This window comes from Macaca fascicularis, chromosome 2 (assembly GCF_037993035.2).
Source record: "Macaca fascicularis isolate 582-1 chromosome 2, T2T-MFA8v1.1".
NCBI lineage: Eukaryota > Metazoa > Chordata > Mammalia > Primates > Cercopithecidae > Macaca > Macaca fascicularis.
Window position 1 is genome coordinate 174,858,269 of NC_088376.1, and position 14,619 is coordinate 174,872,887.

General features: G+C 39.2%; 2 protein-coding genes across 2 annotated transcripts in view; one reads left to right on the forward strand and one right to left on the reverse strand.

The window, feature by feature from the left end:
- HHLA2 (HHLA2 member of B7 family) overlaps window positions 1-14,619 on the reverse strand; it is a 184,299-nt gene that overhangs the window by 127,645 nt on the left and 42,035 nt on the right. The window lies entirely within an intron of this gene.
- The window catches only part of IFT57 (intraflagellar transport 57), a 63,896-nt gene continuing 60,835 nt past the window's right edge, over window positions 11,559-14,619 (forward strand). Inside the window, exons 1-2 of the mRNA XM_005548231.5 lie at window positions 11,559-11,872; window positions 14,431-14,593. Coding sequence (XP_005548288.1) covers window positions 11,661-11,872; window positions 14,431-14,593 — 375 coding nt within the window. The 5' untranslated portion in view covers window positions 11,559-11,660. The remainder of the gene's footprint in view (window positions 11,873-14,430; window positions 14,594-14,619) is intronic.

The window sequence follows — 14,619 nt, forward strand, 5'->3', positions numbered from 1 at the left end:
TACACAAGGAAGGAAGCACAGCATTTTGAAAGCCTTTTTGGTTTCTGGAGGTAACAGATTCCAAACCTAAGAATATTGATCTAGCCCATATATAGGCGGCCCTTAGACTGCATGGCAGCACAGAGCGAGCACTTTCACCCAACCTTGCTTCCCTTTACTCTTCACTTGTGAACAGTCTCATATCAAGATCTGACTGTGGTCCCTTCCCATGTTCTATTCCAGGCAAACAGCCTAATACAATTTTTACATATCTAATCCCATTTTGGCCTCTGCTTCTTGGAGGACCCAACCTAACATAAATACTTTGAGAAAGATCACAAAAGATAAAGGAAAAGGAATCCCAAAAAGAGGCTATAGAAGAAAAAAAAGGGAGGACTAAAATTTACAATATGAAGAGAGGATGATTATATAGGGTAGGCCAAAATGACAACAGAATATGTGTAGCATTCCTGTCATTAAATCTTCTCCAGTTTCAACTGGGGAAGACCCCTTGTCTGGCATGAGGAGTTAATCATAGTGCCATTAGCATGATTTTAGTGGTATTGACTGCAGAGCCAGACAAAGGTGTAAAAGATACAGAATCCAATCAGCCACCATTAAAATATCGTTAAGAATTGTGACTCAGCCAGACAGGAAGATTGTTAAATAAATGTTTCAACCAGATAATAAAGGATTAATACAGGAAGTTAGTTGCTGCCTGGGTAGAGGGTTGCAATCTCAAATCACATGAAAGTAATTTAACTAATTTTATTTAATTAGGTGATTTAAGGGCCAAACTTGAACCTATATGAAAACAATTTAGTCTTAAAACTATGAGCATAATATTCTCCTTTTAATGTTGACTATAATAAAGGGTCAGCAAGTCTGTTTCTTGATAGGAAGCACCATCCTGGCTATACGCAGCCACCTTAACTCTTGAATTCTAGTTAGAGATCTCTGGGCTATAATCAATGTCAGCTTGTTGGATAGTTACTTTATCTTGGTTATTATGTATTTATTTAAGACAGAGTTGGTTGGTCTTAACTGGTTGTTACCCAGGCTGGTCTTGAACTCCTTAGCTCAAGAAATCCTCCTGCCTCAGCCTCCCAAAATGCTGGGATTGCAGGTGTGAGGTACCATGCCCAGCCTATCCTGGTCATTATTTATTGATCTGGTAACCTCACCTAATTTCAGATGGTAAACAATTCCCCAGTAGAGGCAGATGTACCAAAAGAGTAGTGCAGTTTATGTTCCAGGGAGCTTTACTTGCATGCTCCCTTCCAAAGTACAGTAGCTGATTTCAAATTCAAAATTTTGTATTTCTTCTTATTAAAAATATTGCCTCCCCCACCCCCACCCCCACCCCCACCAACTGTATAAGCTTCAAGCCCCACAAAGCCAGACTCTGTCCCTGGCGTTTACACAGCAAGCTAAGAAAACTGAATATTGTCCTGTATAGGGGAACCATGTGAGAATGTCGGGTAGTACAGAGGCATGTCCATATTTGCATTTTAGGAAGATTACTTTGGGAACAATGTAGACAAAAGACTGAAAGAGGGTTAGATCTGGGGGGAAAACCATAAGGAAGCCGTCATTGTATTCCAAGCAAGAATAAAAATCTTTTGCTTTTTATTTTATAAAAAGAGTCGGTGTTTCCTTTGAAAGAGCAAGATCCTCTGAGGCATTTCTAATTTTACTTTTAAAAGCTCCCTCTTCCCATTTCAGAAGTATTATTCTTCCACCAAGAAGCCGAGGAGATTAAAATCTTTCACAGTGTAATAGTTTGTTCTTGCCTTCAGAAAGTAAAATATGAAATTTTCATACTCAACAGTGCTAACTTACTAGCATAAGGAAAATAGCAAGTATTTGTTTTAAAATAAAATGTCAGTGCAATAATAAGAAAAATGAGAGTTCTTCTGTGACCTTTTTAGCCCAATAAGAGACTCAAATAGTACACACTGTATCCCTGGATGATATGCTCAATACTATTTTTTAAAAGTATATTTAGAGTATATATTTCAACATTAAATACATTTATAGTTGATCTTAAAAAAATAAATGTATAGTAATCAAGAAGACTGAAAGGAAAAGGTGGGTTGTCCTACCAAAGAGCAAATCTTACTCTAAAGCCACAAAAACAGTTTTAGCAGGCATAAAAATAAGCAAAAATATCTACTGAAGTCAGTTTGAAGTTTGAAGTCTAGAAATGGACCATGTAAGCTGTCTTAGTTCATTTTGTGCTGCTCTAAAAGAATACTTGAGACTGAGTAATTTATAATAAACAGAAATTTATTAGCTCAGAGTTCTGAAGGTTAGGAAATCCAATATCAAGGTGCTGGCATCTGACAAGGACCTTCTTGCTGTGTCCTCACATAGTAAAAAATGAGATGGAGAGATAGAGCAAGAGGGGGCTGAACTCATCCTTTTATAGCAACACCAATCCCACCCATGAAGATGAAGCCTTGCAGCCTAATCACCTCTTAAAGGTCTTACCTCTTAATATCATTACAGGCCGGGCGCGGTGGCTCAAGCCTGTAATCCCAGCACTTTGGGAGGCCGAGACGGGCGGATCACAAGGTCAGGAGATCGAGACCATCCTGGCTAACACGGTGAAACCCCGTCTCTACTAAAAAAATACAAAAAACTAGCCGGGCGAGGTGGCGGGCGCCTGGAGTCCCAGCTACTCGGGAGGCTGAGGCAGGAGAATGGCGTGAACCCAGGAGGCGGAGCTTGCAGTGAGCTGAGATCCGGCCACTGCACTCCAGCCTGGGCGACAGAGCAAGACTCCGTCTCAAAAAAAAAAAAAATATATATATATATATATATATCATTACAATGGCAATTAAATTTCAAAATGACTTTTGGAGGGGACAAATATTAACACCATAGCATACGCGTAAACATTTCACATTAATAGAGAAAGAATGAGCTGGTAGATGGTCAGCCATTTTTGCACAACTCTATGAGGTAAAAGGAAAATCATTATTGACTTCTACTTTATGGGTAAACTATGGGGAGGATCTCCCCGTCTTTCTTGGGGCTTAGACAACCATAAATCCTACATTCAATTGTCTACTCTTCCTCAGAAAGTTGCTATTATAAATCCACGCACTGCCTTGTGGTACTGGGTAGAAGGGAGAAAAGTCTTTTACAGAGCTTATAGTATTCCTCTGAAGTCCATAGTTACAATTAAAAGAAAAAGTATACACTGGGCACATATCTAGTGAAAATTATAAGTTGTTAGAAAGTCATTAAAAATATTTTAGTTTATGCCTTTGATTTAGGACTTTTTTGGGGTGAGTTCTTTGGAATGAAATTAAACACGTTCCAATTAGAATTCTTAGTGGATAGACATGTGCTTCTAGATCCTGGAAATATATGACTATATCTGGCAGACCCCTTACTGAAGTTCTTAGCCAAAGAGAGTCAACTTATACCCCTGTATACCTAGGCAAAATGGTAAGCAGCACCAGCCTCCACATTAGACACAAAAGAAAGGAACCATCACCTTTGCTCTGAAGTTTGCCTCTCAAGGCAGGATACTTACTTCAAATATATTGCTTCTTCTACTAATTTCTCTTGCCTAATTCTTCCTGATCCTTCCATGCAGAGGAGAAAAATGAGACTCCAGAGAGAGGAAGTACCATAGGCTATGGGGGTACAAAGGGGAAGAAATCAATTCTGTTTTTAGTAGGGGTTAAATAAATGTCTGGAAAGCTTTCATCCCAAACACTCTCTACTTCTCTATCATACTACCTTTCAGCTGCCAAGTACATGTGTCTTTGCATTAAAGCACGAGCTATTTGGGCATAGACACCAGGCCCATGAGTCTTTGCATTACCATCCAAAACCCAGTGCCTAACATACTATGTGTGCTAAAGTGTTGGTTGTACCTAAATAAATAAATAAATACATAAATCTTAGAAAATACTTTCTCCCTCTCTCTGTGGTTGCCAAAAAGCCAAAATCTGATCCCTGGATCTATTAGTTTGGTTTTTCACACTCTCACCTTCAGAAAGAAAAGAATCTCTCATTAAAATCTTACTAGATGCAAATGCAAAATGGATTACTTTTTCTCTTCAGAAGCAAAATGTAAAGGTGTGGAGTAGGAATTCATCTCCACGAATAGGAAGGAGCTACGAATAAAAATAAGGCATTTGGACTTAACATTTTATTACCGTGTAATGGTTTGGGCAACCGTTTCCAAAACCTCAAGATAAGGTGCCAATAACTATTTGTGAAACAGGCCATCAGAAAGTCTGGCATACTGTGCATTGAAATTCAGAGTTGTACCATGAAAGTATGATAATTCCACAGGAGGTAGCATCTAGCCGATTCTGCTTTTGTTAGGCTCTAGGGAGCCCTATTAAGAGAGCTTTCTCCTGTGACATTTATTTTTAACACTACTCTCTGTTTTCAATCTAATTTTTCCTTAAGGGAAGAATGTTGTCCCAGACTGTAAAATAAATTGAATCTTTTAAATCTAGCCCTTGAAGAATAAACCAATTTCTATTTAACCTTCAAAACTCTGACAGATCAGATCAATCCTTCTTGTTAGTACCCAAAATGTATCAAATCAAAGTGTTACTAATATACATGATGCAATAGAACTCTTATCAGGAAACTAGGCTGAATGTTTCAGTATTTGCAGTTACTTATATGTTATTTTTCCTATCTGACAGTTTGTATGGTTTGTACCTTTAGCAACCTTTCTTTTTTTAATCTAAGTTTCACTACTTCAGTACATATTCCACATAAAGAAATTCAGAAGAACTGTATTTTAATGTTAACTACTGTAGCAAAAGCTGCTGGTGTCTGCCCAGATTCCTCTTTCATCAGGCTGATGTACTCACTCTCCAGCTGCTACGAGTATTGGCTGTTCAGCATTCACAGCTGCATCTTTTTCCAGAAAATTACCCTTGGCCAATAAGAGCCACCCCAACCACAGACGTCTGGGGAAGCTCAGAGTTTCCAGTGATACAAGGGTATAAAGGCTACCTTTCTTGCCCCAAAGTGGGCCAACTTCATAGTGCCTTTCATGCCTTAGAGAATATCTCATGGTGTCAGTTACTAAGTTCTGCTTCCTAAAGTCTGTTAACTATCATATTTTCACTATTCTAATTGCCACTCATCCCAGTTTAGGACAATCTCTCATCGAACTATTCAAATCACCTTCTGAATCAATTTTCACCCTTCTATAGTCCCTTCTCTACATTATTGCCAGAACTCTAAGATGCAAATTTGAATGTCATCTACCCCAGCCCCCACCAGCACATACCTACTTAAAATCCTTCAATAATCATCCTCATCACCTACCCAGGGATAGTAAACTGAAGTCACTTCACACATACATTTTGTTTCTCCCTGAAAAAAATGGCACCATGGAGCGAAACAAAGCCTTGTAATATGTACAATATAATTGGATGGCATTTCTCTACCTTGAGAGCAAAAGTCAGCTGAAGCAGTTAACTATTAGGTCAGTGCAAAAGTAGTTGCAGTTTAGACAAGAATTCCTTCTATGCTTGGCTCAGGAATCTTGCGGTATTCATTGTATGGGAACACTTCTTAGTCTTAGATTGGGATAATTCTTTCCTAGGCTGAATATATTTTAATCCTAGAATGTTTTGACATGAAGTACAGCAATGATGAAAGTAAACCCATAGCAGTGATAATTCTGTTGAAGAACAATTTGTGCATATTTGATATTTAAGTATCTAAAGGTTGAAATTTTGGCCTATTAAAGAAACAGACTGACTTGTGACTCCAGTTTATAACATGTAATTGAATAACTTTGACTTTTGGTTTTACATTGAAAGCTATGTTTACAAACAGTATTGGAATACTTACTAGAGCTTATCCACTGCACTGCTCGCCCCTGCCCCCGCACTGCCATCCCCCCACCCCCACCCCGGCCCTGCCCCACCACCTTTTTCTTTTACTTTTAGATTTAGGGAATTTATCAGTATCTGGAATGGTTTGTCAGTCATTAAAGAGCATATAATGAATTTATAAACAAGTAAAACCTCTACAGAAATTTAAATTGTAACCCCCCCCTTAAATAGCTGTAACAAATTTACTACATTTATAAATTGAATAAGATTTGAATGTCAAACTAAAAAGTTCAGAACAAGGCTTCTAAATTTTGAAATTTAATGCATTAATAAATATCTTTAACTAAAGCGGCCTGTGAAATATTTTCTGTGCAAAAAGGTCACCCTCAAGAGCATTAGGATCTCACACTGACATACAAATCTAGCTTCAGATCCTTGCAAAATCAGAACACATGGCAAAGTTGGGCTGCATTCTTGCCTGACAAAAATGTCCCCTCCTCGAGATGGTGCAGGAATTTTCAGGGTCCCCATAGGTCTCTCACACATGTCACTCATTTACCTTTACATGCCTCATCCTTATAAAGGTATTTGCAATTTCCACTCATGAATTTAGAGCAGTGGTTCTCAATCAGGGTGATTTGCCCTCCCACCCCCACCCCACGCCACCCACCCCCACCCCCGACCAGGGGCCATTTGGCAATGTCCAGAGACACTTTTAGTTAGACATTTTAGACATTAGGGGTGGTGATATTGGCAACTAGTAGGTAGAGGCCAAGGATGTTGTTAATCATCCTGCAATGCACACAGCAGTCCTCCAACAATGATCCAGCCTGAAATCACAATAGAGCTTAGAATGAGAAACCCCAACCTAGACTAACACACCTACAATCCTCTAGAATGGCAGAGCCTTTGCAGTGATCTATTTGTGTATCCTGGAAATTAATCCATTGATATTATATGGCTCACAAGTATCTTCTTTATTCACTGTTTATAGAGGCCTATTTTGTATCTGGGTTCTTAAATTTTTATAAGTTTCTCTTTTTAAATCTTTTCTTTTACGAACTCCTTCTCTACATCGAGATTAAAGATACTGCTTTCTTCTACACATTACAAATGTTTTACATTTGTCTTCAATCCATCTGAAATTTATGTGATGGAAGTCATAGATATAATTTTATTTCCATATGGATAGCCCATGGTTTTAATAGCATTTTGTGAATAGCTGATTTTTTTCCACTAGGAGGTAACACTGATTCTGCTGCACACTAAGTTTCCATATGAATGCTCATCTGCTTTCAGGCTATTTTGTATATATTCTGATAATATCATTAATTTATACTTGTACTAGGAATCTTGCTGATACATTGTAATTCTTTCCTCATACTTCTATAAAATTTATGCTTACATATGAATTTCAGAATAGCCCTCCTAGAATTGTAGTTGAAATTATACTAAATTTATAGATTGGGCAAATATGCTGATTTTTCTCATTATAAACATTGTATTCCTATTTGAATTTTTCCAAAACTTTCGGTAAAGTTTAACAATTTCTATATAAAGATAATGATAGGTTTGTTCCTGGGTGCTATGTGTTGCTTATTGTGAGGTTTCTTTTTCTAACTATCATCTCCAGTAACTTTTTGGGGTTTTAAGTGCTTTTAATTCCAAATAGTCAATAGAATACTATGCATCCAATAACTCTTTTTAGTTTGGATCTCATATATGGCAAACTTGCTGAGCTGTCTTAAAACTTGTCTGTAGATTCTCTTGGATATTTTAATTAATCACAGCAACTGCAATAGTTACTCCTATTTTGTTGTCTGAGTGCACTGGTTCTGATCTATAGGACAGTTTTGAAGAGGTAATGTCTTCACATTGCTTTACAAGGCATCGCTTTTAAAGATTTACATATAAATATGATTTTTTTCCTTCTAGATTTTTGGCAGATACTTTTGATGAGGTTGAATGGGGCTTAGAACATGCCACCCCAAAATATGCTGCTGTTGCATATTGATTATTGTGATCTGAAGGCACCTGCGATACAGCAGATATATGAAGGGCTCTCTGACCTTCCCCTTTCTACTTAAAAGCAAGTCATAAAATTTCCCATGAGAAAGAAGCCATCCCTGTACCAGGAGAAGAATAACATTTTTATGATGGGAGACTGGAAATTAATGCTAAAACGGTTCTGCAGAAACAAACCTGTTAAAATATTCCTTATCTTCTGCTAATTTTACCCATATTTTTCCTAGTCACTTTTCTACAGTTTGTCAAGCTTAAATCCCTTTTCCTTTGTCTTGTCACTTCCCTACAAATGTATCATTCTTTGTTTTCTTAAAAAAAAAAAAAAAGGTGTGAAAACTGTTGGCCGTATCAACTTCATTTTTCCTTTGCTCCCATGTGCATGTAAAAATGTTAAATAAAATTTGTGTGCTTTCTTCCTGTTTACCTGTCTCATGTTCATTTAACTCACAGGCACAGCTACTTCCAAAGAGGGCAGAAAAAGTTTTTCCTTTTCTATAGTTTCAAGGAAGATTTATTCAGTCAGCGATTTTCTAAGTTTTTAACAACCCAAATGGGTGGTACTAAGCCATTTATAACACAGCGCAGCTTTGTTCTTTAAGCCTAAAGTTTGCCTGAAGGACTTGCTCTTCTATTTGAAGATGCGGCTGGACAGCCTTCCTCCAGTCTACAATCTGCCTCCTTTTCACCTCCAGCCTTGTTAAGCACCTTTCAGGGAAATCCACTGAGCTTAAATTGGCTTTGACTGGGATGCTTTTTTTTTTTTTTCTTTAAGACAGAGTCTCGTTCTATCACCCAGGTTGGAGAGCAGTGGCACCATCTCTGCTCACTACAACCTCTGCCGCTTCGGTTCAAGCAATTCTCCTGCCTCAGTCTCCTGAGTAACTGGGATTACAGGCGCCCACCACCACGCCCGGCTAATTTTTGTATTTTTAGCAGAGACGGGAGTTTCACCATGTTGGCCAGGATGGTTTCGAACTCCTGACCTCAAATGATCCGCCTGCCTCCGCCTCCCAAAGTTCTGGGATTACAGGCATGAGCCACTGTGCCCGGCCTGGAATGCTATTTAGTTTTCAGAGTTTCACAGAAAGATCCAAGAGTTTTAAAAAGCTGAGGCCGGGGAATTGCTTGAACCCAGGAGGCGGAAGTTGCAGTGAGCCAAGATTGCACCACTGCACTCCAGCCTGGTGACAGGGCAAAACTCTGTCTCAAAAAAAAAAAAAAAAAAAAAAAAAAAAATTCCTTCAGTTACCTCACAGATAGTTTGTAAGAAATAAAAGTCAAAGTCAGAAGACCAGTTATTAATAGTGGTCAATAAAATAAAACCAGGGATGAAATTGATATTTTACAGGAAGAATGAACATGGTTCATTCTCTTCAAGCTCTAACTCCTTAGTCAACAAATAAGCTAGTCCTGCAAAAACAAAACAACAAAAACCTAATATAAATGTATTCCCCAAAGCTTCCAAGTGGCTGAAACAGCTACAAGAGGATTTGAGTGCATTTTTTCACACACTTGAAGAAAACTATCAAGGAAAAGACCTTTTGATGTGTTACAAACTATTACAGGTAAACAAGGAATCAGCAAAAATCCCTGAAATGAACAATGAAATTTCAGTGTTCTTTCAAAAATTTTTTATTGGGGAAACATGCAGTGTTGAACAGTTAGCTTTTTTGTTCTCTTTGTGCCACGATTACTGGAAATACTTTATATTTTCGGGTTTTTTCCTTCTTCACAGTTAAGCGGGGGAAATTATTCTTTGATACTACTTTCAAGCCAGGCTGAGTTAGTATTGTACCTGGGAAGGAAATGGCTAAGACTCTGGGAGTCGTTTTATTTCCCCCAAGTTAAAATACATATGTTGTTGGAGGATTTATCAGCTAAAAAGCAACGTTTGACTATTTCATACAGTGTTACGTAACTTCCTGAAAATGTCAGAATATCTTAAGTAGGCAGCATGCCTGGCAAGAACATCTCCCTCCCTGAGTGTAATAAATTTACTTCCCAAGTCTGAGAGCTTTTTCAGAGTCATGTAAAAAGCCACAGTTTGCTTGTTAGTTAACTTAGGACCCCAAAACATATATGTAAGCTTTCATTCTTCAGTCTTACAAAGCCATACATCTATCTTACACTACTGTGACTGTTATACAAACATATAACACCCCCAGGCTGCACACGTGCTGGTGGTTGGGGTATGGACGTATGGGGAGAATCACTGTTCCAAAAAGGCAAAGACCCGGAAAGATCAATTTGGTAGTGGGGTAACATCAAACCCAATTTTCTCACTCAACTTTATTAAAAGCAGCTGGCTCATGACTTGTGCTAGGCAAGCAATGTTATTTATTTAAAAAGCAATTCTCAGTGGGCTCCGCTTCAGGTTATTCTCTACACAAGTCTGTAATTTTAAGTACTTCCTTTCTTTAATGAATACTTTAATGAATGTAATTTTAAATACTTCCTTTCTTTAATGAATAGGGCAAATGGTATTTGCCCTACTGACTTTTCACTTTGATAACCTTATTAGTATCAGAAACAAGTTAGCTGTAGACGGATTAAAATGAAAAGTGTGTTCTCATTTTTCTAACAAAAACAGGATATTGTAGATACATTTCAAATTTCAGTTATCCAAAAATGTGGCCCTTCTATACTTTGTAGTGGCAGACACAAGAAAGAGATCAGTGAGCCCTTGAAAGTCACGTTATAAACACGAACATATATGTTCAATCTCTTGTATTAAGTTTTCTTCCAAAAAACTGCCAGGCATCCACCACTTACCTCATTTTTTGCAACTGTTAAGAAAATTGCCCGATACACAATCCTTTTGAAAACTGTAAAGCTGGGCCATTTCTGTGGTCAGTTATGTACCTTTTCTTGAATTTTCTAGGTCAATAACTGCAGAATACAGTAGTAACACCCTATCTTTAGCCACACTTAGAGCTTTAGGGCAGGGAAATTCCTTTTAAGACCATCTCTATTCTGCTGGATTTAACGAAGTACCCAAAAACTTTATACTACATGTTATGGGTTTGAAACAGATTAAGCAGCAGGCTGGAAGCTTAGTATTCTTGTTTTTGAAGTAAAACAAAGCCTCCCAAATGCCTCCTTTTGTTCGTTGTCTTCTTCCTCATCCTTCCAACCACTTTCCTAGCACTGGAGTAATAGCCAGGCAATGCAATACAGTACTTCAAGCTCTACAGTATACTGTTATGTGCAGCATTGCCTAGTGAGAGAAAGATAAAATTAAAAAAAGAAAGAACGAGAGAAACCTCTTGTTGGAAAGTTCCTGCAGTAAAAGTGAAACCTATGGTATTGACTATCTTTACAACTATGAACAGCTTCTCAATTCTGAGAAAATAAAGGTATCAGTGGGCCAGTGCAGCCTTCAATACTGCACGTCTTCACCTCCCTTTAATCTTTTTAACAGCTACTAGCTGACCCAGATGCCCGCTTAGTTGCCTTTAGCAACCACCAGGTCCAACACACCTCAAGCCAGCTCAGAGTCACTAGCCGCCTCTCCTCAGTCTTCCAGAAGCCGAGGGAGGAGAGGCAGCGGGGGGTGGGGCGCGAACACCACGCCTCCATGAGGGGCGGTGCTGCTTCCCGACCACCATTTCCGCGGAGGCAGGGCAAGAGGCGGGCCACGGGCGACGTCATTCAGGAAAGCCGCCCTGATTGGAGGGAAGGAGGCGGAGTCTAGTTTCCCTGGTGACGGGTTGTCCGGTGGTCGCCTGGTAACCGGTCGTGGCTGTACTGGCTGCTGCAGGGCTGGCGGCTTAGGCCGCAGAGGTCTGTGGGCCTGAGCCCACGCTGCACTCTGTCCGTCCTGCGATGACTGCTGCCCTGGCCGTCGTCACGACGTCGGGTTTGGAAGATGGGGTGCCTAGGTCCCGTGGCGAAGGGACCGGGGAAGTGGTCGTGGAGCGGGGGCCCGGCGCGGCCTACCACATGTTCGTGGTGATGGAGGACTTGGTGGAGAAGCTGAAGCTGCTCCGCTACGAGGAGGAGTTCCTCCGGAAGAGCAACCTGAAGGCCCCGTCCAGGTGGGTGCCGGTGTCCCCAAGCGCCTGGGTGCCTGCTAGCCTCCAGGGAGATGCCCTCCTTGGTCCTGCTGGGAACCAATTCCGTGAGAGCGGGTTAGCAATTCATTGCCTCCGTCTGCCTAGCCAGAGAAGGGCACTTCACTCCAAACTCCGGGGAGGTCCGTGGAGCTCACGCAGCCCTGACTTGCTGTTTTTGTAGAGAGAATAAATAAGTTTTGGAACGGCAGAAAGGATTGGAAGACAGCTTGCCTGTTTTTTTGTTGTTGTTGTTGTTGTTTAACACACACGCATTACCACAAAACACAAACTGTATTTTATGATTGTAAAGATAAAACAAATACTCATTGTAGAAAACTCAGAAAAACACAAGAAAATGTCTAGAAAAATTATAAAACCGCCCAAAATCTCGTCTCCAGAGAGGAATGCCATTATCACTTAAGGCTTTTTTTCTAGTTTGGGGTTTTTTTGTTGTTGTTGTTTAAGACCCTGTTTATACAACTGGGGACCGTGGGTACTTACGACCCTGTTAAGGAGCGCTTTAAATGCGGCTAGTAAACTTGTTAACTACTTGCTATGGTTTAAAAGACTTCTGCCTTTGCAATAACCATACTCTCAGAAACTGAAAAGTGGAAAAGACGAATGACAACTATTGAATTGTCTCCTATCATAGAACCTAAAGTTCTACCCTTGTTCCGGTGGGGGAGAAGTCCAACATATCCTGAACGCAGTGCCATTACTTGCTGAGGGTAGTGGTCGGCTAGGACCTTCTCCTCAAATCACTGTAGCTTAGCAGTAGCCAGGTAAATCAGTTTTATAGCTTTTCTTTCACTTTAATACTTACGTTTATTTTATTCCATAAAAGGCAATCAATAGTAAGAATCTATAGTACTTAATGTCTACAGCCAGGCTCAAATAATTTCCCTTGATAGTTTTAATCTCATTCCACTGCTCTCTTCCAATAAATTGAATTGAAAGATATGTAGGCTTTATGTAAACTGTTCATATTAAATTAGTCCATAGTCGGAGAAAAGATAAAGGAAAAAAGTAGTGTTGCTTGATCCATGTTAGAAAAGGTAGTCCTGGGATTATTAAAGTGAATCGATCAGGATATATAGACAACCAACATTTCCTGTATTAATAAAAATGCATTTTTTTCCAAGTGTATTTTTCAAATGAAAAGAAAATGACCTTAAGGTTCTGTTGATGTCATCTCTGTGTCTTCAGGGGTTCAGCAGGACACTTTGAATCATGGATTTGTGTGGGAATATCCTAGTCTAATGGTTCTCAAAGTGTGATCACCAGACCAACAGCATCAGCATCACCTGGGCACTTACTAGAACTGAAATGCCTCAGGCCCTTTCCCAGGTCTATCTACCTTTTCAGTAATTATAAGGATGGGGACTAGTGGTCTGTTTCAGTAAGTCTTCCAGATGATTCTGATGGACACTAATATTTGAGAACCACTGTCCTAGGTTTACAGTATCTATTGGTGTTCATTCCTGTGCTCTAGAGGAGTTATCTGCCAATAACGAAAAGATGACTTTTTGGTGGGTGGATGCTTTGAAAGGATAGTTAGCATATACCTGGAAGGACTTCATGGCCTTTTTTCTTCCCAGCTTTCTGTTATCTTCCAGAACGTTTACACTTATCCTGCAGGATAAAGTTTGGGAAACATGAAGGAGTACACGACTGATTTTTATGACAATGATTATAATTGTTGTAAATACATTGCAAACATAATAATGATAGCTACACATGAACAAGAAAAATAAGATCTTTGATTAAACTGACTTGAATGTTGTTGCTAGTGAGTTTTATTCCTATAATGTTTAGGTATAAATCATACTGATCCTCATAGAACTGTGTTTAGCAGACCAGGGGATTAAGCAAGAGCCCACAGATGATTTTTAGATTGGTGATGTGACATTCACAGTTTCTTAATCCTGACTACACCTTATAAACATGTAGAAAGCTTTTGAAATATACCCCATACTGGGCCTACACTCACTGAAGTTCTGATTTAATTCATTCATGAGGGAAGAAGCAATGTTTGGCCAAGTACCAGTATTTTTATTAGCTCCTCAGGTGATTGAATATGCAGCCAAGATAAAAACAAATGTTTACCATAGGTGATAGGTTAGAAAGAGTAAAAATGCATAATGAGTAATCTTTTGAGATCTCTTTTAAACTCTGAGGTTCTTCCAGATTACCATTTTCGTTAATAAGGTACTAACATATTATTACTGACACTTAAATCATTTTGACAAAAACTCTACATGCTCTGTGCTCTAACAGGCACTACATTTCCCGGGTGTAAGGTCTTTGATCTCATATTTTGAGTACAGTAGTAATTGCGCTAATCCTGATGATTTAAAAATTTAATGTGAGTGCTGTGGATTACTGGAAACTTGAAAGGGTGAATTATCGAGGCCTTTTGATTTGATGGCCATTGGGGGGAAGAAAGATTGTTGGACAGTTGTGAATTCGGCCCTATTAGTTATTATAGACTTATTTGCATTATTTCACATACACCCCCATTCCTCCTTGTTTCGAAACAGACACTATTTTGCACTGCCTACCAACCCTGGTGAACAGTTCTACATGTTTTGTACTCTTGCTGCTTGGTTGATTAATAAAGCAGGACGTCCCTTTGAGCAGCCTCAAGAATATGATGACCCTAATGCCACGATATCTAACATACTATCTGAGCTTCGGTCGTTTGTAAGTGTAAACAACCCTTCTTTCTC